Below are 27,287 nucleotides of genomic sequence, written 5' to 3' on the forward strand. Positions count from 1 at the left end.
TAGATGCTTTGAAGGGGATTCAGAAAAGATTTACCAGGACGTTGCGTGGTTTGGAAGGTTTTAGTTATGAGAAGAGATTTGGGTTAACTCAGATTGTTTTCACTGGGAAGATGGAGACTGAGGGGCAATCTTATAGAAGCCTACAAAGGTTTGAGAGGCATAGATCGGGTTGGTAGTCAGAGACCTTTTCCCAGGGTGGAAAGGTCAACTGCAAGAGGTTCTAGGCGTTGGGGAAGAGGTGTGGAGAAATATTTTCATACAGGGTGGTGGGGCTTGGAATGCACTGCCAGTGGAGGTGGTGGACACAGACACATTAGTAACATTTAAGGTATATCTTGATCAATACATGAATGTGAGGTGAATACCACGTATGGGCTGTAAGTAGTGGGTCTACATCAGGATTAGGAATTGGCACAGGCTTGGTGGGCCAAAGGGCCTGTTTCTGTGCTGTTGTATATTTTGTTGTTAACTAAATTGACTTAAGAATGGTAACTTTGAAGCTGGGGTCTACGTGAGAAAGTTGAAATGAATTATCTAATTGGCATTCTGGCTAAAGATTGTTGCAAATACTTCAGCCTTGTCTTTTACTTTGATGTGCTTGGCTGTTGCATCATTGAGGATGGGAAGACTTGTGGACCCTACTCCTCCAGCGAATTATTTCATTGTCCACCACCATTCACAATTAGAATAGCAGGACTACAGAGCCTAGATCTTTGATTTACAGTTTTTATTCAGTCATACAGGGATTTTTTCATTTTTCCAACTGAACACACTGCGTAAAATAAAACCCTTGCTAAGAGTTCCGGATGTGCACAGTCATTATGACTGACATCTGTGCACTCCTGTAATATTTATTTATCAACTGGATGTCATGTGAGGGCTTAAATACTGCTTGCTTTTGCCTCTGAAATGAACAGAAGAGCAGAAACAAGATTTGAGTGCGAAATCCAGGCCATGGTATTTCAAAAGTTGAGCAATTCAGTATTGCATTCCAGTCATTAAACTCTAAATGTTAATCTGTTTCTTTCTCCATAGATGCTGCCAATCCAGCTGTGCTTCCCTAGCACTTTGTTTCTATTTTGCATCATTATAAAGACTTGGGAAGTTACTAAGTGTGAAATACTGTGGTGGAGAAGGGAGAAAGAGCAAATTTTAGTGCATGTAGAAAGGAGATCTGATGGGGCGCAGACGTTGTGCAGAGTGTGTGAAATGCCTGGTGTGGAAGGTTAACAGAGATCTTCACTGACTAATATGGGTTGAGAATGGGAATTTGAAAAACAGACAATCATTTGGTCTGTGTCACATGGTTAGCACAAAACAAGTAGCAAGTACACTTACAGAGAAACAAGATTTCAATTTGAGAAGCTATAACAGATCTTTGCTTTAAAAAGATTGACACTTCTTTCTCTTTTCACAGGGTTCAATAACATCATTCCGTATTTCTACATAATTTACTTAACTTGCCTCCTTATTCACCGTGAAGCCAGGGATGAGCGTCAGTGCAGGAAGAAGTACGGTGTGGCTTGGAATAAGTATTGCCAGCAGGTCCGCTACCGAATCTTCCCATACATCTACTGAGCAAGTCTGTTACACCCATTAGATTACATGCCTCTGCACATTATTGTGACTTGTGTTTTGAAGAAAATGCTAATGTATTCATCCAATTTTAATCATGAGGCTGGCTGTTTTTAAAAGTATTTATACTTTTTTTTTGTTATAACCCTGACCCTGTCCCTGCCTCTTTTTATAAAAGAAAAACTTCATTCATAGCTAGCCACGTATTTACAGCAGAACAAAGTACGTAACCTTTCTATCGACGCAATGCTCCGGCAGATTCTTTTAACATTTGAAATATATTCCTTGTAGTACATTTTTGTTTCTTTGATGGAAGGAACAGGATAGCTTGAGAGACAAATGTTTTGTGCTGGTATTGTTAAGTAACTCTGGTAAAGACTAAACTATAAACATGGTTAATTATTTAAAGATTTGATGTGATATTCACTTCACAAAAGGGTTCACTTCTCTCAGGTATTTATGAAATATGTGCTGATTATATTGAGACCTGTTTAAGGATGGTTATAAAATCATTGGTGTTCCTCATAGCAGTTTACAACATCTCCTGTTTAAACATTAGCTGTCTTAAAGAAAATTAAGACTTTCTATTGTTCACTTGTTGATTCTTCTGTGTATTAATCAAGACAGGTCCTGCGTGATGCATGTTATAGTTTTGAATCTTTATTCAAATTGTCATGATTGCAAAACATTGCAAATTTCCCCCTCACCCACTTAAGAAAAAGTAATTAAACTACCGGAATTAATGGCCACTTCCCATCTCTTTTTGGATACTTTGGCCAGTTGCTTTAGTTTGTAATTTTATTTTGAAGCTTTGTAATTCATTCACCTTTTTAGAAAGTCAGGATAGGGAACTGAAGAACTGTTACCTAACTGGCTATAACTAAATGTGAATATTGTAATCACCATTTTGGTTATTCCTTTCTTCCCTATCCATTTTCCTTCTTTCTCTATCTGCCCACTCAACTATCCTGAATCATGATATTCAGATTATTTGATAGTGCATAGTCCAAGTTCAGCCCAAATGGATTCTTGCCAGATCTTTGCAATGCTCCGCCTTCGATTCTCTGTTTCCCTTCATATCTCTTTTCCCCAGAAGTAATATTTAAAAGAGATCCCCATCTGGGAGTATAGAATAATTGAGAACCTGGAACCTTTACAGCTCTGTAGGATAATTATCATTTTAAGGAAGTACTTCTAGATTGTAAACCTTAAAGTACGTTAAAATTCCATTGTGTATTACAAGATTTTCTTCTTTTGTTGAATTTTTCTGATTATAGTGACCTATGCAGTTTTTATACTGAGAGACATCTTTAGAACAGGGATCCAAAGTAATTTAGCCACTCTAGATTTCTTCAAATGCCTTGCTGTTTCTGGTTGAGTCACAGTGCTACTTTTTATGTGAAGAATATACACAGGAAGGCTCATGATTTATCCTCCACAAAACTTCGTGAAGTCTGTTTAAATGAAGACAAATAGTGTTCATGGATATTGTAAATACTTCAATGGCACTGAAAGGTTTACTGAAATGAGCCAGAGAATTGATAACTAGAGCATTCACTTTTTTCCAGTGCTGGCAGCCTGAGGGTGGGTTAAATCTTCAACCACATCAAAAACATTTAGTGCAGGAAAGTATAAAGGCAAAATACTGTAGATGCTGGAAATCTGAAACAAATACCAAGAAAGCCAGAGAAATGCAACAGGCCTGGCATCTGTGGACTGAAAAACAAGTTGATGTTTTGAGACCAAATCAACTCATAGGAAGAGTACTCAATATTTGCTCTTTTTCTCCCCAGATGCTACCAGCTGGGTTTCTTCAGCATTTCTATTTATTCAGTGCAGGAAAGTGTTTATTTGCCCAGACACAAGTGACGACAAGTTTTGATCCTGCGGCTTTAGAAAATTCAGGTGCACCACATTTTCTACCAATCTGAGCTGTCATTTCCAATACTCTGGCTTTGGTTCCTTGAATCCTGTTTTTATCTTTGATTTGGATTCCTTTAGGATATAAAGGTTGCACAACACCAGGTTATAGTCCAACAGGTTTATTTGGAAGTACTAACTTTCAGAGTGCTGCTCCTTCATCAGGTAACTAGTAAGGCAGGATCATAAGACACAATTGATAGCAAAAGATCACAGCGTCATGCAATTAAAATGATATTTTGAACAAACCTAGACTGCTGTTAAGTCTGTTTGTTCAATATATAATTTTATTGCACGACAATGTGATCTTTTGCTATACATTTTGCTATCCTGATGAAGGAGCAGTGCTCTGAAAGCCAATGCTTCTAAATAAATTATTGGACTATAACCTGGTCTTGTGTTATTTTAACTTTGTCCACCCCAGTTCTACACCAGCACCTCCACATTTTAGTATGTAAAAAAATTGATGTTTTTAAAATTGGAAGATGATGTCTGATTGTAAAGTCCACTTTATTTAGCTTGCTGTCTTTGTTGGAATTTCAGGCGTTGATAGCGTTGATAGTACCTTTCAACTGTACATTTTTTCAGCAATGGTTTAATTTTTGAGTACAGAGCCAGAAGTCAAGACAAAACAATACAAGTCCATACGGTAAAGTATCACATTGATTTTTAACTCATTATAAAATTATACTTTGACCGTAGTCCAACTGGAAACCCGTGATTCCAGAATGAAGGAGATGCCCTGATTTTCTTTAATAACATTAGGGATAAATAGCTGAAGGGTGGGCTGGGGATTCCATGAAGCCTCAATTTTCCTGGAGTGCAGGCAATAATTTTATAGAATTTGTGTTAGTTATCCAGTTTGTCTATGAACTAGTTTTACCAGTAATACAAAACCAATACCTTGGAATTTCTTGCAGTCCATTAACTTTAAATAAAGACAAGTTACAGTTGAAATGTGGATTTCCACTGGTGCAAACCTAAAATGATGGATATATTGGTGGGACATCAGAAGGGACTTTGTCACATCAGCAGGCAGAATTTACCAGACCAGTGTTTCATTAAATGCCCTATTGATAGTTAGGAACACAATCAGTATTAATAAATAATATGGTGCACAACCTGAATAAAAATTGCCATTGACTTAAATGTGAAGGGGAAAAAAAACCCCATAGTTACCATAGCCTAAGCCTACATTACAAGATCTACAGGCTGTCTGCTACCTCACCAGACTAACAGAAAGACTCTTCCTTTGTATAAGTTGTATATGTTCTCAGAATTTATTTTTTGATATAAATGTTGAACTTCTGAAAATCAGATTTTGTTTTACAAAAGGTAAATTTGATGTATTCTTGATTTATAAATGTAGCTTTATTGATTAAATATTTTTATGTATGAAAAGAATTTCAGTATTTCAGATGGATTTAACTGACTTCAATGTAATCCATTTAGTGTAACATTCATTGTTCAGCAATGCTAAGGGGGCAGCAAGATGGTTAGCCAGGGACCTGGGTTCAATTCCACTCTGGTGACTCAGGTTTGCACATTTCTCCTTGTGTCTACATGGGTTTCCTCTCGGTGGCCATAATGTCCAGGATAGGTGGATTAGCCATGGGAAATGTAGGGTTATGGGGATAGGGTGGGATGTGCTTTGGAGGGTTCCACACTGTAGGGATTCTGTGATTTTAAAAATCCCTTCTTTGGTATTCAGTGCCACATCCTTCTAGAAATCTGTACAATTTATTTTTGAGTCTGCATGAGCCAATTGTATTGTGGGATCGTAACTAAAGTAACCCTTGATGTGCCCGTTATATAAAATAATCCTAGATTCTAAAACATTAATCAATCACTCAGGTTGAAATAAAGGTTGCACAGGAAGCATCTTGGTTGTCTGCTTCAATGTTATCTAGACCAATCTAGTCCCAGACCATAACAGCTGATTTGATCAGCAATAAATCATTGATTGCAAAGATTGAAGGCCTTCTGATTGCAATGTCAAATAAATAGAAATTGGTTGATTTAAATTCTGATAGTTCACATTACAGCTTTGGTTTCTTCATGCATTGCTATTGAAGAAAAGATAGCAAGTTCACCCATATGTACAGATTCTATTTAGAAGGACATCTGTTTGGCTCAAAACACTGTAGCTAAGCTTTTCTGAATGAAATTGCAGTGCCTCGGAGTCCTGTTTGAGATTGAGGCAATATTGTAAATAGCTTTGTTTTGATGGGTAAGGTTTTTTTCATTGTTTTTGTGACAGTTTGTGTAACAATCATCAGATTTTATGGCTTGCAAAAAATGCACTGTACAAATAAAGTGAAGTTCCTTCTATTTTTTTTGGCTGAAATAAAGATTTTCACTAAAGCTTGTGCTGTCTTTATTTTGACATACAAAATATATAGTTTTGGAAATATTTTTTAGCCACAACTGCAACATTTTACAACCAATGAAATGACATTTAAAATGTGCTAGTGTAGTGTAAAGAAACAGAAGATGGGCTGTAAGTCGCAAAATGATTGACCCCATAACCTGTTTGAGGGTTAAATGAAACTTCATAATTCATCAAATTTAAAATAGCTAATTAGCAGTAAGTAACTGCAGTGACCTGACATTTGAGCTAGCTTGCTTCTAAGAAATTGCTGCTTGCTTGTCCTAAAACCTGAAAAGAAAGGATTTAAGTATCTCCTACACTAGCATTGAGATGTCTGGTTCATGCTGCATTCTTAATGAATTTTTTATTAGGTTTCTACTCCTGCCCTGCAGTCATACTGTGTTTCAGACTTTGCCATTCAAGCAAGCACTTTTTCATGGCTGCTTATTAGCAATGAGATAATGCTCAGAATTACTAGTTTTTTTTTCCTCCTGCTCAAGCAGTTATCACAGGTAATCAATTCTCTTCCTTAATACAAAAGGTTTACAAATATCGATGGTGCAGGTTGTTGCTCCTTCTGTTTATGAACCATAGATCCTCTAGAAATGACAGTTAAAAATCATAACACCAAATTATCGTCCAAGAGGCTTATTTGGAATCACTAGCTTTCCAAGTGCTGCTTCCTCCTTCAGGTGGTTGTGGAGCAGAATCATAAAATACAGACTTTATAGCAACAGGATTGCAGTGGAACGTAACATTTAGCTGAAGTCTTTCATCTTTTAAAATGACCATGTTTTGGTTCCTTCATATATAAATCCCAGGTCTTTTCAGCCTCAGACCTTTGGGTGACCATCCTCCAAGGCATACTTTGGAACAGGCAACAATGCAAAGTGGCTGAGCAGAGGCCAATAACCAAGCTTGGTAACCATGGGGGAATGGCCTCAACTGGGACCTTGGATTCATGTCACATTACAGGTTACACTATATACACATGCAGACCCTCTCTCATATGCTCACAGACTTGTACCTCATAACACTCAGACACACACATGCAAGATTCTGTAACTCCCACTTTAGAAATAGAATCAGTCTGACCTAACATTGAGACACAGACTTTAACTTCACACCTTCAATGCATCATCTCAGCTAAGATGACATCTCCTGTTAAAAGCTTAGAATGTAACTAAAAGAATTTCTGGGTTTACATATGAAGGAACTGAAACTAACATGGTCATTCTAAACTTAAGCGAAATTTGTTTAATAGTACATTCCATGACACTGCAATCCTGTTGCTATAAAGATTCTGCTCCATAACCACTTGAAGCAGCACTTCAAAAGCTAGTGATTCCAAATAAACCTGTTGGACTATAACCTTGTAGTTGTGAGTATGGTGCTGGAAAAGCACAGCAGGTCAGGCAGCATTTGAAGAGCAGGAGAATCGACATTTTGGGCATAAGCCCTTCATCAGGAAAGGGCTTATGCCCAAAACATAGATTCTCCCGCTCCTCAAGCCCTTTCCTGATGAAGGGCTTATGCCCAAAATGTCGATTCTCCTGCTCCTCAGATGCTGCCTGACCTGCTGTGCTTTTCCAGCTTCTGCAGTTTTCTCTCTCCTATAACCTGGTATTGGGTGGACTTTTAACTTTGCCCATCCCAATCCAATATTAGCACCTCAAAATCTAGAAATGACCAACTGTGTGTCTGCCCTGCTCCGCATTTAAACATGACATCATTTTCCACTGATATGCTGACAATTCCTAATTCTTTTTCCCCACTTCCCCTTTTTTTACGCAAGAGGGTGCACTATATGAAAGAGCTACATAGAAAGCTGAATAGTTCCCTGAGAAATATTCCCTTTATGAACTTTGGCATTTTTTAGAGTTGAATTTTTCAAAGCTGCTTGAAAGTTAATACTGCAAACCATGTGACTCAATTCTTGGTGACTAATCATTTGTATTAACAGATAAACTGCCTATGGGATGCAACAGCCAAACCTCAGTTGTTTCCTCAACCATAATACTGAGAGCACTTGGGTTGCCAGTCAGTAGAGGAAACAGGAATCTTTGTTTACTGTCTTGATAACCGAAGCTAACTTGAGCCCTGGCTATGCTAAATAGGTGGATTTTTGAACTATTAAGAGAATTCGAGGCCTGGGCAGATCATCCACAACCTTAGTTGAATGGTGAGGCAGGCTAGAAAAGCCATATTATCTACACCAGCCCCTGCTTCTAATATTTAATTTCATCTAAATTTACACGAGGTAGTGATTACAGTCCACTCAATTACCATGAATTGTGTTTTAATTACTATCAGCTAAATATTTAATCGAGAGAAAGTGTTTCAGGACCAGGCTTTGTATTATAGCACAAAGCACTTTTCAGCAAGTAAAAATGTGTTTTTCATGTGAATTGGTCAAAAGAATGCATGCTTGTGTGTGTAACATTAACTTCGAATCAGAAATCTTTACACAAGCCGCTCTCCCAGTAGGATACACCAACCCACGCCTCTTCCAGACGGCCAGCCAGAGAGTCACAAACAACCTCCACAGGCAGAATGCACTGCCAACTATTAAAACTGACAATCATGATAGAAAATATTTATAATCCCTTTTCACAACGTTCAATGAGATTAATCTCATAACTGGAAAATTTTACCAACTCGCTTATGATGTGGTAACCAGTTACAATAACTTCCATGTCTTAAACATTCCTAAATCAAGCAGTGGGAGCTATTGACAGGCAAACACAATTCTGCTTGGAAGTAAAGGAAGCATTGTCAATCCCCACAAAATGGCAAGGGACTTGCAGAAGTTCTAAACATGTTCCTCACACATGAAGATTTCAGGTTTCATTTTTACATTTTATTTCTTGCATATTCTATAGCTAGTTTTACAATTTCTTCCAGGTTGGAGCTGCTTCCCATTCCCTTAGCGACAACTTTAGAACCTCCAGCATTCCCTCCCATCTGTCCACAGACGGCAAGAGCCCAATCTGATGCAGAGAGGCTGCTGACCGAGTCCTATCAAGAAAAAGAGCACATGGCAGGTGGGGGTAAGAAAGAAAGGGATAGGTGAGAATTTTAAAAATTGATTTATTGAAGAGCATTTATTGCCCATCCTGAATTGCGCTGAAGAAGATGGGAAATCTGTTATTTTGAACCATTGCAGCCCATTTGGTACACTCACAATAAAAGTTGGGAGATCCAGGATTTTGACTGAAGCAGCAATGGTATACTTCCAAGTCAAGGATGTGAATTTCTTGAAGAGAAACTTAAGATGGTGATGTTCCCATGACTCTGCTGCTGTTGTGTACCAATTTGGATACTTTTGGCAGGGTCGGGGGTGGCCTCTCAGGAGAAAGCAACCCAATTGACACTGTTGTACAGCAGGGAGGGTCTAAACATAGGTGAGCAGCAGTGATAAGGAGACTCTATAGTCAAGGGCACAGATAGGTGTTGCTATGGTAGCGTGAGATCCCAGGATGGTTACTGCCTCCCTGGTGCCAGGGTCAAGGATGCCTCTTAGTGGGCACAGGAGATGCTGAAAGACAAGAGTGAGCAGCCATGGTCCATATTAGTACTAATAACATAGACAAAAGGGTAAGGTCCTACAAGGGGAATTTAGGGAATTAGGCAGAAAGTTGAAATGTGAACCTTCTAGGGTTGTAATCTTAGGATTACTCCCTGTACCATGTGCAAATGAGACCATAAATAGGAAGGTAACACCACTGAGTACATGCCTGAAGAGCTGGTGGAGGAGGGAGAACTTCAAATATCTTCGATCACCGGGATCTCTTCTATGACAGGAGTGACCTGGAGAAGGACAGTTTGTGGCTAAACTGGAGGGGTACCAATATCCTTGTAGGGAAGTTTGTTAGTGCATTTCAAGATGATTTTAATTTGTTTGGCAGTGGTTTGTGGGGATGCGGGGGGGATATGGTAGGGATGTCAAAGCCCCAGTAGTAGGTCAGCATGTGCAGTGATTGAGAAGTAGAGGTTAAGTCAAGTAAGTCAAATAGGAAGAATAGAGGGAACCAGGTTAATGGAACATAGTGGGACTGCCAGTCTGAAGTGTATTTATTTTAATGCAAGGAGCTCAATAGGTAAGACAGTTGTGCTTTGAACCTGAATTAGTACATGGGACCATAATGCGGTAGCCATTATAGAAGCTTAGTTGAAAGAAGGATAGGCTCAGCAGCTCAAAGTTCCAGGGTTTTCATGTTTCAGGTGTGTTAGACAGGGAGGGAGTTGCATTGCTAATTAGGGAGAATGTCACACATGTAATGAAAGAGGACACCATTCAGAGCTCATCCAGTGAGGCAATATGGGTACAGCTCAGGAATAAGAAAGGTGAAATCACTATGATGGGGTTATACTATTTGATTTGGATTAAAATGTAGTTGGTCTGATTAGTAAGTCTGCAGATGACAGAAATGAGTGGAGTTATGAGTAGTGAGGAAGGTTGTCAAAGGATAAGCAGGGTACAGATCACTTGTAAAGCTGGGCAGAGAAATGGCAGATGGAGTTTAATCCAGCTAAGTGTGAGGTCTTGCATTTTCGGAGGTCAAATGCAAGAGGAAAGCATTTGGTAAACGCCAGGATAGTTAAGAGCATTGATTGACTGAGGGATCTTAGCCCACAGCTCCCTGACAGTGACCACTCAAACTGACTGGATGGTAAAGGCGGTGTATGGCATGTGTATGGCTTGCCTTTATTGGTTGGGACATTGGGTACAAGAGTCAGGAAGCGATGCTGCAGCTCTATAAAAGTTTGGTTAGCCTGCACTTAGGGTATTGCACTCAATTCTGATCACCACACTACAGGAAGGATGTGCAGGCTTTGGAGAGGATGCAGAAAAGGTTTACCAGGATTAGAGGGTATGAGCTATAAGGTGAGGCTGGACAGGCTAGGGTTATTTTCCCTGGAGTGGTGGAGGCTGAGGGCAGACCTAATAGGAACTTATACAATTGTGAGGGGGCAGTCAGGATCTTCTTCCCTTGAGTTGAAATGTCTAATATTAGAGGGGATGCATTTAAGGTGAAAGGGGAGAAGTTCAAAGGAGTAGTAAGGGGAGTATCTTTTTTAAAGACAGTGGTAGGTGCCTGGAATACGCTGCCAGGGACGGTGGTGGATGCAGATACATAGGGACATTTAGATAAGCACATGAATAAGAAAGGAATGGAGGGATATGGACCATGAGCAGGCAGAAGGGATTAGTTTAATCTGGTGTCATGTTCAGCACAACATCATGGGTGAAGGGCCTCTTCCTGTGCTGTATTTTTCTACATTCTCATGATATACAGAGAGATCTTGGAGCATAACTTTTCAGGTTGTTGAGTAAGTGCCGGTGTTATAGCTATATTGGAATAGTTTGGCCAGGGCCCAGCAAATCTTGGTGTAGCAGCCTTCAATACTATTGCAGGAATATTGTCAGGGCTGAGTCTTTAGTGTCTTGAGAATTTCTTGATTTGACATGGACTGAATCAAATTGGTTAAAGACTGGCATTGCTTGGTCTTTTGAAATTCGTCTTTTCCAAACACCACTTTGTGTTGCTAGTTCTGTGCAAAATCTATCCCATTTAGCATGGCAGAAGTGCCACACATGATGGAAAGTATCCACAAGGGTATGTGGGGACAGGGTGAGCAGAGGGGTTGAACTGAGGAAGGCCAAGGGATGGGAATGATCTGGTCACATTGAGAGAATTGAAACCCCTAACACCTGGTGAGGGAAGCGTCCCAAGTGACAGCAGGCAATGGATGTGGTTTTCAGTGATTTGGACAAGGGGTTATTGCAGTGATGTCAGTTAGGGCAAGGACTTCCCTTGTTCTGTCACTCACCTTTGGGACCTGACATGCACACAAGATCTTCCCAGAATCCAGCTGGCTTAGAAGCATCACAGACGAATGAGGCATCTTTTCAGAGACTTTATTCACCATTTTCATTAGAATCTGTAACCAATAGGATTGACAAAGCAATCAGGAGCTGGTGGAAGGCAGCAAGAACTGCAACGTGTGTGAGCAAACCTGACTGATGTGAGGAGGGAGCTGGAGGCATGGAGGGAGACAGCTGGAAAGGACAGTAACTTACCGAGATGGACTGGACAGGAAACACGTCTACAATCAATGCCTGGTCCAATCGATTCGCCAGGAAATGCTGTATTTTTTCAGCTGCCTGAAAACAGTGAGTGCATGGTCAGTGTGAAACTGAGTCCTGAATGTGCCCATGTTTGAGAGCCCACCCAATTCATACTCTGGACTTTCCCCCCTTTCCTCTTCCAGACATACTCCTCTGGTAGTGGCAGTACAGAGGACCAGGCTGATGCTCTGGGAAGATGGGTTCAAATCTCACATGGCAGCTCATGGATTTTAAAATCAGGTTAAAAAAAAACCTGATTGGAAGTTAGTGTCATTACGGTGGCTCATGAAGCTATCATCATTGTAAAAAGCTGCCTGGTTCATTAATGTCCCTCAGAGAAGGAAATCCTTACCTCGTCTGGCCTTTGGTGACTCCAGACCCACAGCAAAATGGATCTCTCAACTTCAGAGCAATAAGGAATGGGTAATAAAAGCTGGCGTAGTCAGCAACACACATATTTCATGGAAAGATCCCTCAAATAATCCTTTGTGCCTCCCCAGCAACATTCCAGTCTGCACCCCCCAACCAGCTCAGGTACCTCTCTGCTCTCCAGTTTCCTAATGGCAGTGTTCACAGTTCGGTGAAGAGCTCGGAGTCTCTCCTGCAGCTGTCGGCGATCTCGATGCAGTATCACAGCTCCATCAACAACCTGAGAATCCAAACTTTCCATTAGCACAATGCCGTCACCCCATGTTCATAGAAGCAATTATCATTACTTCTATAATGCCTGCGCAATTAAGTGATCAACATTGCCACGAGGCCAGTGCTGAAGGAGTGCCGCATTGTCAGAGCGCCAGTAGCGAGGGATCGCTGCACTGTTGGACAGAGGGCCGCACTATTGGAGGGTCAGTGCTGAGGGAGTGCTGCACTATTGAAGGGTCAGAGCAGAGGGAACGCTGCATTGTCGGAGGATTAGATTTTTTTTTAGATTAGTTTCCCTGCAGTGTGGAAACAGGCCCTTCGGCCCAACAAGTCCACACCGACCCTCCGAAGAGTAACCCACCCAGTCCCATTTACCTCTGACTAGTAAGTGTTCCCCTACCTCCCCTCTTGGGTGGATGTAAAAGGTACTTACGTCTGTTAACTGACCGATTTCTTTAGACAGCCTTTGTGAATCCACCAATGACTTCATTCCGTTATTAAGTCGCACAGTCAGAGAGTCAACTTCCTCAGCAAGAACCCGACCCACATGTCGAGCCTGTGGCACACAGAAGCAAATAAGTCGACCATCTCAGCTCCTCCTTATACTTGTTCTCACCAAATATGTGCTCCTTGATCAAGCACCTGCCACCAGTTCAATCAATTCAAAATTACTGGAATCACAGTTGCAGCATAGCAAACACAGCAACAGTTTGAATACAGGATAAATAGCAATATATTAACGAACAGAAAAACCTTTTTTAAAAAGGTCACTGGAAGAATAAATATTGACAAGAATGGCAAGGACCAGCCCAGAAGTTGTCGTTTTTGTATTCAGCCTTGGCAGACAGATATTGCTATATAATTGGGGCTTTCTTGACCTGAAGTACAGAGAGACCAATGAATTGTATAGCCAGGACTGCAGAAAGGTTATTAAACTCAGTAGGGGGAGGGCAGGGTTCGTGAGAAACAAATTTAGAAACAAAAAAGTCAAGGCAATCGTAAAAGTACATATGACGAAAACCAGCAGGTGACGAGTGGATACAGTGTACTAGCAAATATAATCAAGAATAAGGACAATTGCTTAAATAAAAATTGCTATTATTATTCTTTTATTCTGAATACATGGAGTATTCGTATGGTGGCAGATGAAATCTCAACATAAATTCATAAAAATAAGTTTGAAATGATAGTCATGATTTGGAGGTGCCAGTGTTGACTGGGGTTTACAAAGTTAAAAATCACAACACCAGGTTATCGTCTAACAGGTTTACTTGGAAGCACTAGCTTTCAGAGAACTGCTTCTTCATCAAATGGTTACGATGCAGGAGCAGCGCTCCGAAAGCTAGTGCTTCCAAATAAACCTGTTGGACAATAACCTGGTGTTGTGTGATTTTTAACTTTGAAATGACAGACATTACAGAGATTGGGTTGCACAGTGAGAACTAGGTTGGGAACGGAATATTTAAAGTTATTTGACAGGTCAAAACGATAAAAAGAAAGGAAAAGTACATGAGCAACAAAGAAATGAGGTCAGTACAATCATAACAAATTATCTTGATTCAGAAGATGGGTAAATGTAAGAAATAGGCAAAGAAAAAAAGTCACTTGCAAAATGTAAAGATCCCCAACAGGAGCTACACTGTGGAATGGAGCATAAATCAAGAAAGTGTGGTACCTTGTAAGAAAAGTATGAAAATAAATATGGACAATTTGAAAAAGTAAATCAGAAATTGCAGGAAAAACTCAGGCCTGATAGCATCTGTGGGGAGAAAGCAAAGGTAACATTTAAGGTCCAGTGACCCTTCCTCAGAAATCATGTTAGCTGGGAAAACATTCACTGTACATGCGCTGAAGACGGGAAGGAGGAGGAATAAATAAATAGATGGAGATGGAGCAGAGAGCGAGAGCGAACACAGAGAGCGAGAGCGAACACAGAGAGCGAGAGCGAACACAGAGAGCGAGAGCGAACACAGAGAGAGAGAGCGAACACAGAGAGAGAGAGCGAACACAGAGAGAGAGAGCGAACACAGAGAGAGAGAGCGAACACAGAGAGAGAGAGCGAACACAGAGAGAGAGAGCGCGAACACAGAGAGAGAGAGCGCGAACACAGAGAGAGAGAGCGCGAACACAGAGAGAGAGAGCGCGAACACAGAGAGAGAGCGCGAACACAGAGAGAGAGCGCGAACACAGAGAGAGAGCGCGAACACAGAGAGAGAGCGCGAACACAGAGAGAGAGCGCGAACACAGAGAGAGAGCGCGAACACAGAGAGAGAGCGCGAACACAGAGAGAGAGCGCGAACACAGAGAGAGAGCGCGAACACAGAGAGAGAGCGCGAACACAGAGAGAGAGCGCGAACACAGAGAGAGAGCGCGAACACAGAGAGAGAGCGCGAACACAGAGAGAGAGCGCGAACACAGAGAGAGAGCGCGAACACAGAGAGAGAGCGCGAACACAGAGAGAGAGCGCGAACACAGAGAGAGAGCGCGAACACAGAGAGAGAGCGCGAACACAGAGAGAGAGCGCGAACACAGAGAGAGAGCGCGAACACAGAGAGAGAGAGCGCGAACACAGAGAGAGAGCGCGAACACAGAGAGAGAGCGCGAACACAGAGAGAGAGCGCGAACACAGAGAGAGAGCGCGAACACAGAGAGAGAGCGCGAACACAGAGAGAGAGAGCGAACACAGAGAGAGAGCGAACACAGAGAGAGAGAGAGCGAACACAGAGAGAGAGAGAGCGAACACACAGAGAGAGAGCGAACACACAGAGAGAGAGCGAACACACAGAGAGAGAGCGAACACACAGAGAGAGAGCGAACACAGAGAGAGAGCGAACACACAGAGAGAGAGCGAACACACAGAGAGAGAGCGAACACACAGAGAGAGAGCGAACACACAGAGAGAGAGCGAACACACAGAGAGAGAGCGAACACACAGAGAGAGAGCGAACACACAGAGAGAGAGCGAACACACAGAGAGAGAGCGAACACAGAGAGAGAGAGCGAACACACAGAGAGAGAGAGCGAACACACAGAGAGAGAGAGCGAACACAGAGAGAGAGAGCGAACACAGAGAGAGAGAGCGAACACAGAGAGAGAGAGCGAACACAGAGAGAGAGAGCGAACACAGAGAGAGAGCGAGCGAACACAGAGAGAGAGAGCGAACACAGAGAGAGAGAGAGCGAACACAGAGAGAGAGAGAGAGCGAACACAGAGAGAGAGAGAGAGCGAACACAGAGAGAGAGAGCGAACACAGAGAGAGAGAGAGAGCGAACACAGAGAGAGAGAGAGAGCGAACACAGAGAGAGAGAGCGAACACACAGAGAGAGAGAGAGCGAACACAGAGAGAGAGAGAGCGAACACAGAGAGAGAGAGAGAGAACACAGAGAGAGAGAGAGAGAGAGCGAACACAGAGAGAGAGAGAGCGAACACAGAGAGAGAGAGAGCGAACACAGAGAGAGAGAGAGCGAACACAGAGAGAGAGAGAGCGAACACAGAGAGAGAGAGAGAGAGCGAACACAGAGAGAGAGAGAGAGAGAGCGAAACAGAGAGAGAGAGAGAGAGAGAGAGAGAGAGAGAGAGCGAACACAGAGAGAGAGAGAGAGAGCGAACACAGAGAGAGAGAGAGAGAGAGAGCGAACACAGAGAGAGAGAGAGAGAGCGAACACAGAGAGAGAGAGAGAGAGAGCGAACACAGAGAGAGAGAGAGAGAGCGAACACAGAGAGAGAGAGAGAGAGCGAACACAGAGAGAGAGAGAGAGAGAGCGAACACAGAGAGAGAGAGAGAGAGAGAGAGCGAACACAGAGAGAGAGAGAGAGAGCGAACACAGAGAGAGAGAGAGAGAGCGAACACAGAGAGAGAGAGAGAGAGAGAGCGAACACAGAGAGAGAGAGAGAGAGAGAGCGAACACAGAGAGAGAGAGAGAGAGAGAGCGAACACAGAGAGAGAGAGAGAGCGAGCAAACACAGAGAGAGAGCGAGCGAACACAGAGAGAGAGAGAGAGAGAGAGAGAGAGAGCGAACACAGAGAGAGAGAGAGCGAACACAGAGAGAGAGAGAGAGAGAGAGCGAACACAGAGAGAGAGAGAGAGAGAGAGCGAACACAGAGAGAGAGAGAGAGAGAGAGCGAACACAGAGAGAGAGAGAGAGAGAGAGAGAGAGAGCGAGCGAACACAGAGAGAGAGAGAGAGAGAGAGAGAGAGCGAACACAGAGAGAGAGAGAGAGAGCGAACACAGAGAGAGAGAGAGAGAGAGAGAGCGAACACAGAGAGAGAGAGAGAGAGAGAGCGAACACAGAGAGAGAGAGAGAGAGAGAGAGCGAACACAGAGAGAGAGAGAGAGAGAGAGAGAGCGAACACAGAGAGAGAGAGAGAGAGAGAGAGAGAGCGAACACAGAGAGAGAGAGAGAGAGAGAGAGAGAGAGCGAACACAGAGAGAGAGAGAGAGAGCGAACACAGAGAGAGAGAGAGAGAGAGCGAACACAGAGAGAGAGAGAGAGCGAACACAGAGAGAGAGAGAGAGCGAGCGAACACAGAGAGAGAGAGAGAGAGAGAGAGAGAGCGAGCGCGAACACAGAGAGAGAGAGAGAGAGAGAGCGCGAACACAGAGAGAGAGAGAGAGAGAGAGCGAACACAGAGAGAGAGAGAGAGAGAGAGAGCGAACACAGAGAGAGGAGAGAGAGCGAGCGAACACAGAGAGAGAGAGAGAGCGAGCGAACACAGAGAGAGAGAGAGAGCGAGCGAACACAGAGAGAGAGAGCGAGCGAACACAGAGAGAGAGAGAGAGCGAGCGAACACAGAGAGAGAGAGAGAGCGAGCGAACACAGAGAGAGAGAGAGAGCGAGCGAACACAGAGAGAGAGAGAGAGCGAGCGAACACAGAGAGAGAGAGAGAGCGAGCGAACACAGAGAGAGAGAGAGAGCGAGCGAACACAGAGAGAGAGAGAGAGCGAGCGAACACAGAGAGAGAGAGAGAGCGAGCGAACACAGAGAGAGAGAGAGAGAGCGAGCGAACACAGAGAGAGAGAGAGAGCGAGCGAACACAGAGAGAGAGAGAGAGAGCGAGCGAACACAGAGAGAGAGAGAGAGCGAGCGAACACAGAGAGAGAGAGAGAGAGCGAGCGAACACAGAGAGAGAGAGAGAGAGCGAGCGAACACAGAGAGAGAGAGAGAGAGCGAGCGAACACAGAGAGAGAGAGAGAGAGCGAGCGAACACAGAGAGAGAGAGAGAGAGCGAGCGAACACAGAGAGAGAGAGAGAGAGAGCGAGCGAACACAGAGAGAGAGAGAGAGAGCGAGCGAACACACCGAGAGCGAGCGAACACACCGAGAGCGAGCGAACACACCGAGAGCGAGCGAACACACCGAGAGCGAGCGAACACACCGAGAGCGAGCGAACACACCGAGAGCGAGCGAACACACCGAGAGCGAGCGAACACACCGAGAGCGAGCGAACACACCGAGAGCGAGCGAACACACCGAGAGCGAGCGAACACACCGAGAGCGAGCGAACACACCGAGAGCGAGCGAACACACCGAGAGCGAGCGAACACACCGAGAGCGAGCGAACACACCGAGAGCGAGCGAACACACCGAGAGCGAGCGAACACACCGAGAGCGAGCGAACACACCGAGAGCGAGCGAACACACCGAGAGCGAGCGAACACACCGAGAGCGAGCGAACACACCGAGAGCGAGCGAACACACCGAGAGCGAGCGAACACACCGAGAGCGAGCGAACACACCGAGAGCGAGCGAACACACCGAGAGCGAGCGAACACACCGAGAGCGAGCGAACACACCGAGAGCGAGCGAACACACCGAGAGCGAGCGAACACACCGAGAGCGAGCGAACACACCGAGAGCGAGCGAACACACCGAGAGCGAGCGAACACACCGAGAGAGCGCCAACACACCGAGAGAGCGCCAACACACCGAGAGAGCGCGAACACACCGAGAGAGCGCGAACACACCGAGAGAGCGCGAACACACCGAGAGAGCGCGAACACACCGAGAGAGCGCGAACACACCGAGAGAGCGCGAACACACCGAGAGAGCGCGAACACACCGAGAGAGCGCGAACACACCGAGAGAGCGCGAACACACCGAGAGAGCGCGAACACACCGAGAGTGCGCGAACACACCGAGAGAGCGCGAACACACCGAGAGAGCGCGAACACACCGAGAGAGCGCGAACACACCGAGAGAGCGCGAACACACCGAGAGAGCGCGAACACACCGAGAGAGCGCGAACACACCGAGAGAGCGCGAACACACCGAGAGAGCGCGAACACACCGAGAGAGCGCGAACACACCGAGAGAGCGCGAACACACCGAGAGAGAGCGAACACACCGAGAGAGAGCGAACACACCGAGAGCGAGCGAACACACCGAGAGAGCGCGAACACACCGAGAGAGCGCGAACACACCGAGAGAGCGCGAACACACCGAGAGAGCGCGAACACACCGAGAGAGCGCGAACACACCGAGAGAGCGCGAACACACCGAGAGAGCGCGAACACACCGAGAGAGCGCGAACACACCGAGAGAGCGCGAACACACCGAGAGAGCGCGAACACACCGAGAGAGCGCGAACACACCGAGAGAGCGCGAACACACCGAGAGAGCGCGAACACACCGAGAGAGCGCGAACACACCGAGAGAGCGCGAACACACCGAGAGAGCGCGAACACACCGAGAGAGCGCGAACACACCGAGAGAGCGCGAACACACCGAGAGAGCGCGAACACACCGAGAGAGCGCGAACACACCGAGAGAGCGCGAACACACCGAGAGAGCGCGAACACACCGAGAGAGCGCGAACACACCGAGAGAGCGCGAACACACCGAGAGAGCGCGAACACACCGAGAGAGCGCGAACACACCGAGAGAGCGCGAACACACCGAGAGAGCGCGAACACACCGAGAGAGCGCGAACACACCGAGAGAGCGCGAACACACCGAGAGAGCGCGAACACACCGAGAGAGCGCGAACACACCGAGAGAGCGCGAACACACCGAGAGAGCGCGAACACACCGAGAGAGCGCGAACACACCGAGAGAGCGCGAACACACCGAGAGAGCGCGAACACACCGAGAGAGCGCGAACACACCGAGAGAGCGCGAACACACCGAGAGAGCGCGAACACACCGAGAGAGCGCGAACACACCGAGAGAGCGCGAACACACCGAGAGAGCGCGAACACACCGAGAGAGCGCGAACACACCGAGAGAGCGCGAACACACCGAGAGAGCGCGAACACACCGAGAGAGCGCGAACACACCGAGAGAGCGCGAACACACCGAGAGAGCGCGAACACACCGAGAGAGCGCGAACACACCGAGAGAGCGCGAACACACCGAGAGAGCGCGAACACACCGAGAGAGCGCGAACACACCGAGAGAGCGCGAACACACCGAGAGAGCGCGAACACACCGAGAGAGCGCGAACACACCGAGAGAGCGCGAACACACCGAGAGAGCGCGAACACACCGAGAGAGCGCGAACACACCGAGAGAGCGCGAACACACCGAGAGAGCGCGAACACACCGAGAGAGCGCGAACACACCGAGAGAGCGCGAACACACCGAGAGAGAGCGAACACACCGAGAGAGAGCGAACACACCGAGAGAGAGCGAACACACCGAGAGAGAGCGAACACACCGAGAGAGCGCGAACACACCGAGAGAGCGCGAACACACCGAGAGAGCGCGAACACACCGAGAGAGCGCGAACACACCGAGAGAGAGCGAACACACCGAGAGAGAGCGAACACACCGAGAGAGCGAACACACCGAGAGAGAGCGAACACACCGAGAGAGAGCGAACACACCGAGAGAGAGAGAGAGAGCGAGCGCCAGAGAGAGAGAGAGAGAGAGAGCGAGCGCCAGAGAGAGAGAGAGAGCGAGCGCCAGAGAGAGAGAGCGAGCGCCAGAGAGAGCGAGCGCCAGAGAGAGAGAGCGAGCGCCAGAGAGAGAGAGCGAGCGCCAGAGAGAGAGAGCGAGCGCCAGAGAGAGAGAGCGAGCGCCAGAGAGAGAGAGCGAGCGCCAGAGAGAGAGAGAGCGAGCGCCTGAGAGAGAGAGAGCGAGCGCCAGAGAGAGAGAGCGAGCGCCAGAGAGAGAGAGAGAGCGAGCGCCAGAGAGAGAGAGAGAGAGAGCGCGCCAGAGAGAGAGAGAGAGAGAGAGAGCGAGCGCCACAGAGAGAGAGAGAGAGAGAGAGAGCGAGCGCCACAGAGAGAGAGAGAGAGAGAGCGAGCGCCACAGAGAGGGAGAGAGAGAGGGCGAGCGCCACAGAGAGGGAGAGAGAGAGAGCGAGCGCCACAGAGAGGGAGAGAGAGAGAGCGAGCGCCACAGAGAGGGAGAGCGCGAGCGCCACAGAGAGGGAGAGCGCGAGCGCCACAGAGAGGGAGAGCGCGAGCGCCAAAGAGAGGGAGAGCGCGAGCGCCAAAGAGAGGGAGAGCGCGAGCGCCACAGAGAGGGAGAGCGCGAGCGCCACAGAGGGAGAGAACGAGCGCCACAGAGGGAGAGAGCGAGCGCCACAGAGGGAGAGAGCGAGCGCCACAGAGAGAGAGAGCGCGAGCCACAGAGAGAGAGCGAGCGAGCCACAGAGAGAGAGCGAGCCAGAGAGAGAACGAGCGAGAGCGAGACAAGGAGACAGACAGAAAAATAGCTGGGCAGACAAAGGAATAGCTAAAGGAGAACCAATAACTGCTAATGGAGCAAAACTAACCTTTATTCAGATTGGACAAATCAAATTGACAAAGACAGATTGACTGGTGGATGAACAACCCAGAGTGTATCCCGGACAGTTTCTAGCCCAATCTGCCAACAGCCTATTCTGAACCTATCAGGGTACATTGTAATCTGTAACAAAATAATATTAATGATTTCATAGAAAATGATCACCTTGGATTTGATGAATTTCATATTCTGTTCGAGAGAAAAAACCTGGGTCTGAAACTAGTTTTTAAACTTAGAAAAAGGCAATTAAAAAGCAGAGAGGCTGATTTGGCTAATGAGTGGACAGAGAAAATAGTTTAAAGGGTAAGATGGTTGTAGATGTTTGACCACTTACTTCATAACTCTCAACAGAGATTGATTCTATAGAGAGGTAAGAATGTTAGAAGGAGGATTCACCATTCGTAGCTAACTAAGGAAGTTACAGATGGTATCAAATTGGAAGAAAGGGCATACAAAACTGATAATATTAGGAGTAGGCAAGCAACTTGAGAAAGTTGTAGAAACTAGCACATGATTTTAAAAATAGGGTGAAACTGGAATATGAGAGTAAATGAGTATGGACTGCAATAACAAACAGTAGAAGTTTTACTTTGTATATAAATGCGAAAGTGGCAAGAATGAACAGTGGTCCATTAGAGGATAAGACTGGGGAAATAGCCCAGGGTAGGGAAGTCCAAACTGGAGGGCATAGATTTATGGTGAGAGAGGAAATATTTAAAAGGGACCAGAGGGACGTTTTCACACAGAGGGTGGTGCGTATATGGAACAAGCTGCGAGAAGTGGTAGAGGTGAGTATAATTACAACATTTAAAAGCTATTTGGACAGGTACAAGGATAGGAAAGGTAGAGAGGTATGTGGGCCAAATGCAGACAATGGGATTAGTTCATTTAAGGAAACTGGGTTGGCATGGCCAAGTTAGGCTGAAGGGTCTATTTCAATGCTGTATGACGAAGTATTATTTATATATCTGCAAAACACTATCCTCCTAATCGGTGTGCAGCTCTCACTCAGTGGCATTCCCAGCGATAACGGCTCACCTCCTTGGCGTCCTCTCCTGTAACAGCAAGTATTCTGCTGATGCCCTTCCCCAGCTGCCGCTCTGATACAATCACAAGGTCCTGGATCATACCTGTCCGCAGCAAATGCCTGCACAAAGATGTTTGAGCAAACAGTTTGAGAGTACATCTTCATCTTTACTGTTCTTTCAAGCATTGTGCAACAGGTACAGCAAGGGGTTACATATAGAATAAAGCTTCCTCTACTCTTTTAAACACAAAGTAAAACTTCCTGTTCTCTTAAATTTAAACCACAGCTCTCTTGACACGAACCCATCAATTATATCATAGAAAGCAATGGGGTTAGTTGCAGAGTCAGGCTCTCTCTCTGCTGACCCCTTAAACCAAACAGGACAGGTAAAATATAGGGTCAGATACAAAGTAAAACTTCCTTGACACTATCCCCATCGAAAACTCCCAGAACATGTAAAGCATGGGGTTAGATTGAAATAAAGCTCCCCCCCCACCGACCCAGCTCAGGAATGTGCTACTCACGTCCCACAGCAGAGTTCCACAGAAGTGTGCTGTTTGTTATTTGAATGCAGTAACTGATTGACAGGCAGCCCAACTGACACCACACGCACAGGATCCGGATAAACCTGGCAGAGTAAAGCAAATCTATCAGCTCTCAATTATAGGAAACCATTCCACAGAAAACCATGTCCCTTAATCCGATACCTCCTCATCCAATCAACCTCCATTTCAAATGAAATTATAAGCATGCACACAGATAACTGAGTGTAAAATCTAGCCACGCTTGCCTGGAAGCAGTTTTCTCATAAAATTAGAAACAAATTGCTAAAATGTTGTTTTCAAACAGAAGGTAATAAATTGTTTTGCGTAAAATGACCTTGCAGCTGTGTTGTGGGCCGTGCTCCCAGGTTCTCCCTGGACCCCAGATATAGTTCTGCTTTCATAGATGGACGCATAGCTAATTATCTTATCTATCTGTTCCTGTGCCATGTATATCTGTGGTATGCGATAATACTCATTCATGTAGGCTTGCAAAATGTAGGCAACATCGGTAACAGTCGGTGCTGGCTTTGCTTGGTCCTGTGACCTCCTGAGGTTATGTAATTAATGGTCAGCTCCTGCCTAAAGTACTATAGAACCTGCAGCATTTCGTATTACTTTGGACTACGCATGTCTCTCTCTCTCTGAGAGGCATTGCATACTGCCCATGGCCATGTAAAAAAGTCTGCTAATGGTCAAAGTCTGACTGCCCAGGGTTTTCTTCAACAATAATACAACGCAGACTGACTTGTCAGAAGAACAGACCTGAACAAATGGACTCAAACAGGGTACGAGGTGCCATGGATAGAAGGAATGAAGACAAATCTCAAAGAAAACGTATAACATGCTAGATTTCTGTGCTAAAGATCTACTTAAGTTAAAAATGGACTCAAAATGACAAAGGCTGATCACATGATTATATTTCCAGAAGCTTCTGAACCTCCTGCATTGTGCAGCGGCTCCTGCTAAAGCTGACAAAACGGGGTCTTCCAGATGAGCCGTCTGCCTCCAGCCATCTCTGGAGAAAATCACAATTCTAATACGTTAAAATAGGTAAATGCTGTCACTTCTTCATCTCATAATGGAAATTCAGAAGGGGGAAGCACTAGCGGACGCCCCTCCGAGAGAGCTCCGTACTAACGGACCCTCCTCCGAGGGAGCTCCGCTCTAACGGACCCTCCTCCGAGGGAGCTCTGCACTAACGGACCCTCCTCCGAGGGAGCTCCGTACTAACGGACCCTCCTCCGAGGGAGCTCCGTACTAACGGACCCTCCTCCGAGGGAGCTCCGTACTAACGGACCCTCCTCCGAGGGAGCTCCGTACTAACGGACCCTCCTCCGAGGGAGCTCCGTACTAACGGACCCTCCTCCCAGGGAGCTCCGCTCTAACGGACCCTCCTCCGAGGGAGCTCCGTACTAACGGACCCTCCTCCCAGGGAGCTCCGCTCTAACGGACCCTCCTCCCAGGGAGCTCCGCTCTAACGGACCCTCCTCCCAGGGAGCTCCGCTCTAACGGACCCTCCTCCCAGGGAGCTCCGCTCTAACGGACCCTCCTCCCAGGGAGCTCTGTACTAACGGACCCTCCTCCGAGGGAGCTCCGCTCTAACGGACCCTCCTCCCAGGGAGCTCCGCTCTAACGGACCCTCCTCCCAGGGAGCTCCGCTCTAACGGACCCTCCTCCCAGGGAGCTCCGCTCTAACGGACCCTCCTCCGAGGGAGCTCCGCTCTAACGGACCCTCCTCCGAGGGAGCTCCGCTCTAACGGACCCTCCTCCCAGGGAGCTCCGCACTAACGGACCCTCCTCCGAGGGAGCTGTGCACTAACGGACCCTCCTCCCAGGGAGCTCCGCTCTAACGGACCCTCCTCCCAGGGAGCTCCGCTCTAACGGACCCTCCTCCCAGGGAGCTCCGTACTAACGGACCCTCCTCCCAGGGAGCTCCGCACTAACGGACCCTCCTCCGAGGGAGCTCCGCTCTAACGGACCCTCCTCCGAGGGGGCTCCGCACTAACGGACCCCCCTCCCAGGAAGCTCTGTACTAACGGACCCTCCTCCGAGGGGGCTCCGCTCTAACGGACCCTCCTCTCAGGGAGCTCCGCTCTAACGGACCCTCCTCCGAGGGAGCTCCGCTCTAACGGACCCTCCTCCGAGGGAGCTCCGCTCTAACGGACCCTCCTCCGAGGGGGCTCCGCTCTAACGGACCCTCCTCTCAGGGAGCTCCGCTCTAACGGACCCTCCTCCGAGGGAGCTCCGCTCTAACGGACCCTCCTCCCAGGGAGCTCCGCTCTAACGGACCCTCCTCCCAGGGAGCTCCGCTCTAACGGACCCTCCTCCCAGGGAGCTCCGCTCTAACGGACCCTCCTCCCAGGGAGCTCCGCTCTAACGGACCCTCCTCCGAGGGAGCTCCGCTCTAACGGACCCTCCTCCGAGGGAGCTCCGCTCTAACGGACCCTCCTCCCAGGGAGCTCCGCACTAACGGACCCTCCTCCGAGGGAGCTGTGCACTAACGGACCCTCCTCCCAGGGAGCTCCGCTCTAACGGACCCTCCTCCCAGGGAGCTCCGCTCTAACGGACCCTCCTCCCAGGGAGCTCCGTACTAACGGACCCTCCTCCCAGGGAGCTCCGCACTAACGGACCCTCCTCCGAGGGAGCTCCGCTCTAACGGACCCTCCTCCGAGGGGGCTCCGCACTAACGGACCCCCCTCCCAGGAAGCTCTGTACTAACGGACCCTCCTCCGAGGGGGCTCCGCTCTAACGGACCCTCCTCTCAGGGAGCTCCGCTCTAACGGACCCTCCTCCGAGGGAGCTCCGCTCTAACGGACCCTCCTCCGAGGGAGCTCCGCTCTAACGGACCCTCCTCCGAGGGGGCTCCGCTCTAACGGACCCTCCTCTCAGGGAGCTCCGCTCTAACGGACCCTCCTCCGAGGGAGCTCCGCTCTAACGGACCCTCCTCCCAGGGAGCTCCGCTCTAACGGACCCTCCTCCCAGGGAGCTCCGCTCTAACGGACCCTCCTCCCAGGGAGCTCCGCTCTAACGGACCCTCCTCCCAGGGAGCTCCGCTCTAACGGACCCTCCTCCGAGGGAGCTCCGCTCTAACGGACCCTCCTCCCAGGGAGCTCCGCACTAACGGACCCTCCTCCCAGGGAGCTCCGCTCTAACGGACCCTCCTCCCAGGGAGCTCCGCACTAACGGACCCTCCTCCCAGGGAGCTCCGCTCTAACGGACCCTCCTCCGAGGGAGCTCCGCTCTAACGGACCCTCCTCCCAGGGAGCTCCGCACTAACGGACCCTCCTCCCAGGGAGCTCCGCTCTAACGGACCCTCCTCCCAGGGAGCTCCGCACTAACGGACCCTCCTCCCAGGGAGCTCCGCTCTAACGGACCCTCCTCCCAGGGAGCTCCGCTCTAACGGACCCTCCTCCCAGGGAGCTCCGCTCTAACGGACCCTCCTCCCAGGGAGCTCCGCTCTAACGGACCCTCCTCCCAGGGTGCTCCGCACTAATGGACCCTCCTCCGACAAAGCTCTGTTGAAATGGATGCTCCTTCGATCTACTTTGCAATATCTGATACTCTCAGGAGGGAATTCTAGGCAACCGAAAAGGGTGGAAGGAGAGGTTGATTTTAAATGGCTGCTTTTGTACCTCATCGATACTCCGAAGTCTTTTGATGCAGTTGACTTGATTTAACGGGACCTCTGCTGTGTATACACTCTCATCACGACAGATCACATCTCGCACAATCTGCTCCACTGTCTCTAGCTGCTGCCCAGTGACTGGAGTCTACAGCAGAATCAAAAAAGGCAATGCATTCAACTGAACCAGGACCTGAGCACATTCAACACATATAGCAGCACACCGTTACAGTCAACTCGTACCAAAACCAGAAGAGCTTACAGTCAATCAACGGCCTGACATAGTTTACAATCCACCACTATCCACATAGCTGGACATGTCTTGTCCTACTGGAAGGACAGACCCAGCAGACATGAGAGCAAAATGGTATATTGACTCTACTTCTCCCAAAGTCTCATATCATCAGGTTAAACATGAGGAAGGAAACCTTTTTTTGTAGATTACTTACAATGTGGAAACAGGCCCTTCGGCCCAACAAGTCCATACCGCAACCCACCCATACCCCTACATTTACCCCTTACCTAACACTACGGGCAATTTAGCATGGCCAATTCACCTGATCTGCACATCTTTGGACTGTGGGAGGAAACTGGAGCACCCGGAGGAAACCCACGCAGACACGGGGAGAACGTGCAAACTCCACACAGTCAGTCGCCTGAGGCGGGAATTGAATCCGGGTCTCTGTCGCTGTGACGCAGCAGTGCTAACCACTGTGCCA

The 27,287-nt window shown here is 47.4% G+C and overlaps 2 protein-coding genes across 8 annotated transcripts in view; one reads left to right on the forward strand and one right to left on the reverse strand.

Annotated features, from left to right (window-relative positions):
• The window catches only part of lbr (lamin B receptor), a 101,798-nt gene extending 95,939 nt beyond the window's left edge, over nt 1-5,859 (forward strand). The window contains exon 14 of the mRNA XM_043687384.2: nt 1,418-5,859. Coding sequence (XP_043543319.2) covers nt 1,418-1,578 — 161 coding nt within the window. The 3' untranslated portion in view covers nt 1,579-5,859. The remainder of the gene's footprint in view (nt 1-1,417) is intronic.
• aars2 (alanyl-tRNA synthetase 2, mitochondrial (putative)) overlaps nt 1-27,287 on the reverse strand; it is a 113,752-nt gene that overhangs the window by 35,550 nt on the left and 50,915 nt on the right. For 3 of the 7 annotated variants that reach the window (XM_087984613.1, XM_043687375.2, XM_043687378.2), the window contains 8 exons: nt 26,579-26,716; nt 22,926-23,029; nt 22,413-22,521; nt 13,075-13,197; nt 12,538-12,648; nt 11,952-12,035; nt 11,702-11,812; nt 8,705-8,884 (listed from right to left, as the gene is read on the reverse strand). In XM_087984613.1, the coding sequence (XP_087840739.1) occupies nt 8,720-8,884; nt 11,702-11,812; nt 11,952-12,035; nt 12,538-12,648; nt 13,075-13,197; nt 22,413-22,521; nt 22,926-23,029; nt 26,579-26,716 (945 nt within the window). In that variant the 3' untranslated portion in view covers nt 8,705-8,719. Of the gene's footprint in view, nt 1-8,704; nt 8,885-11,701; nt 11,813-11,951; nt 12,036-12,537; nt 12,649-13,074; nt 13,198-21,363; nt 21,498-22,412; nt 22,522-22,925; nt 23,030-26,578; nt 26,717-27,287 lie in introns of those variants that run through there. The other 4 variants (XR_015755074.1, XR_015755073.1, XR_015755075.1 and 1 more) reach the window with 2 other exon arrangements.

Source organism: Chiloscyllium plagiosum, unplaced genomic scaffold (assembly GCF_037043375.1).
Source record: "Chiloscyllium plagiosum isolate Xiang-an unplaced genomic scaffold, Cpla_swu_hap1 HiC_scaffold_3, whole genome shotgun sequence".
Classification (NCBI taxonomy): Eukaryota; Metazoa; Chordata; class Chondrichthyes; order Orectolobiformes; family Hemiscylliidae; genus Chiloscyllium; species Chiloscyllium plagiosum.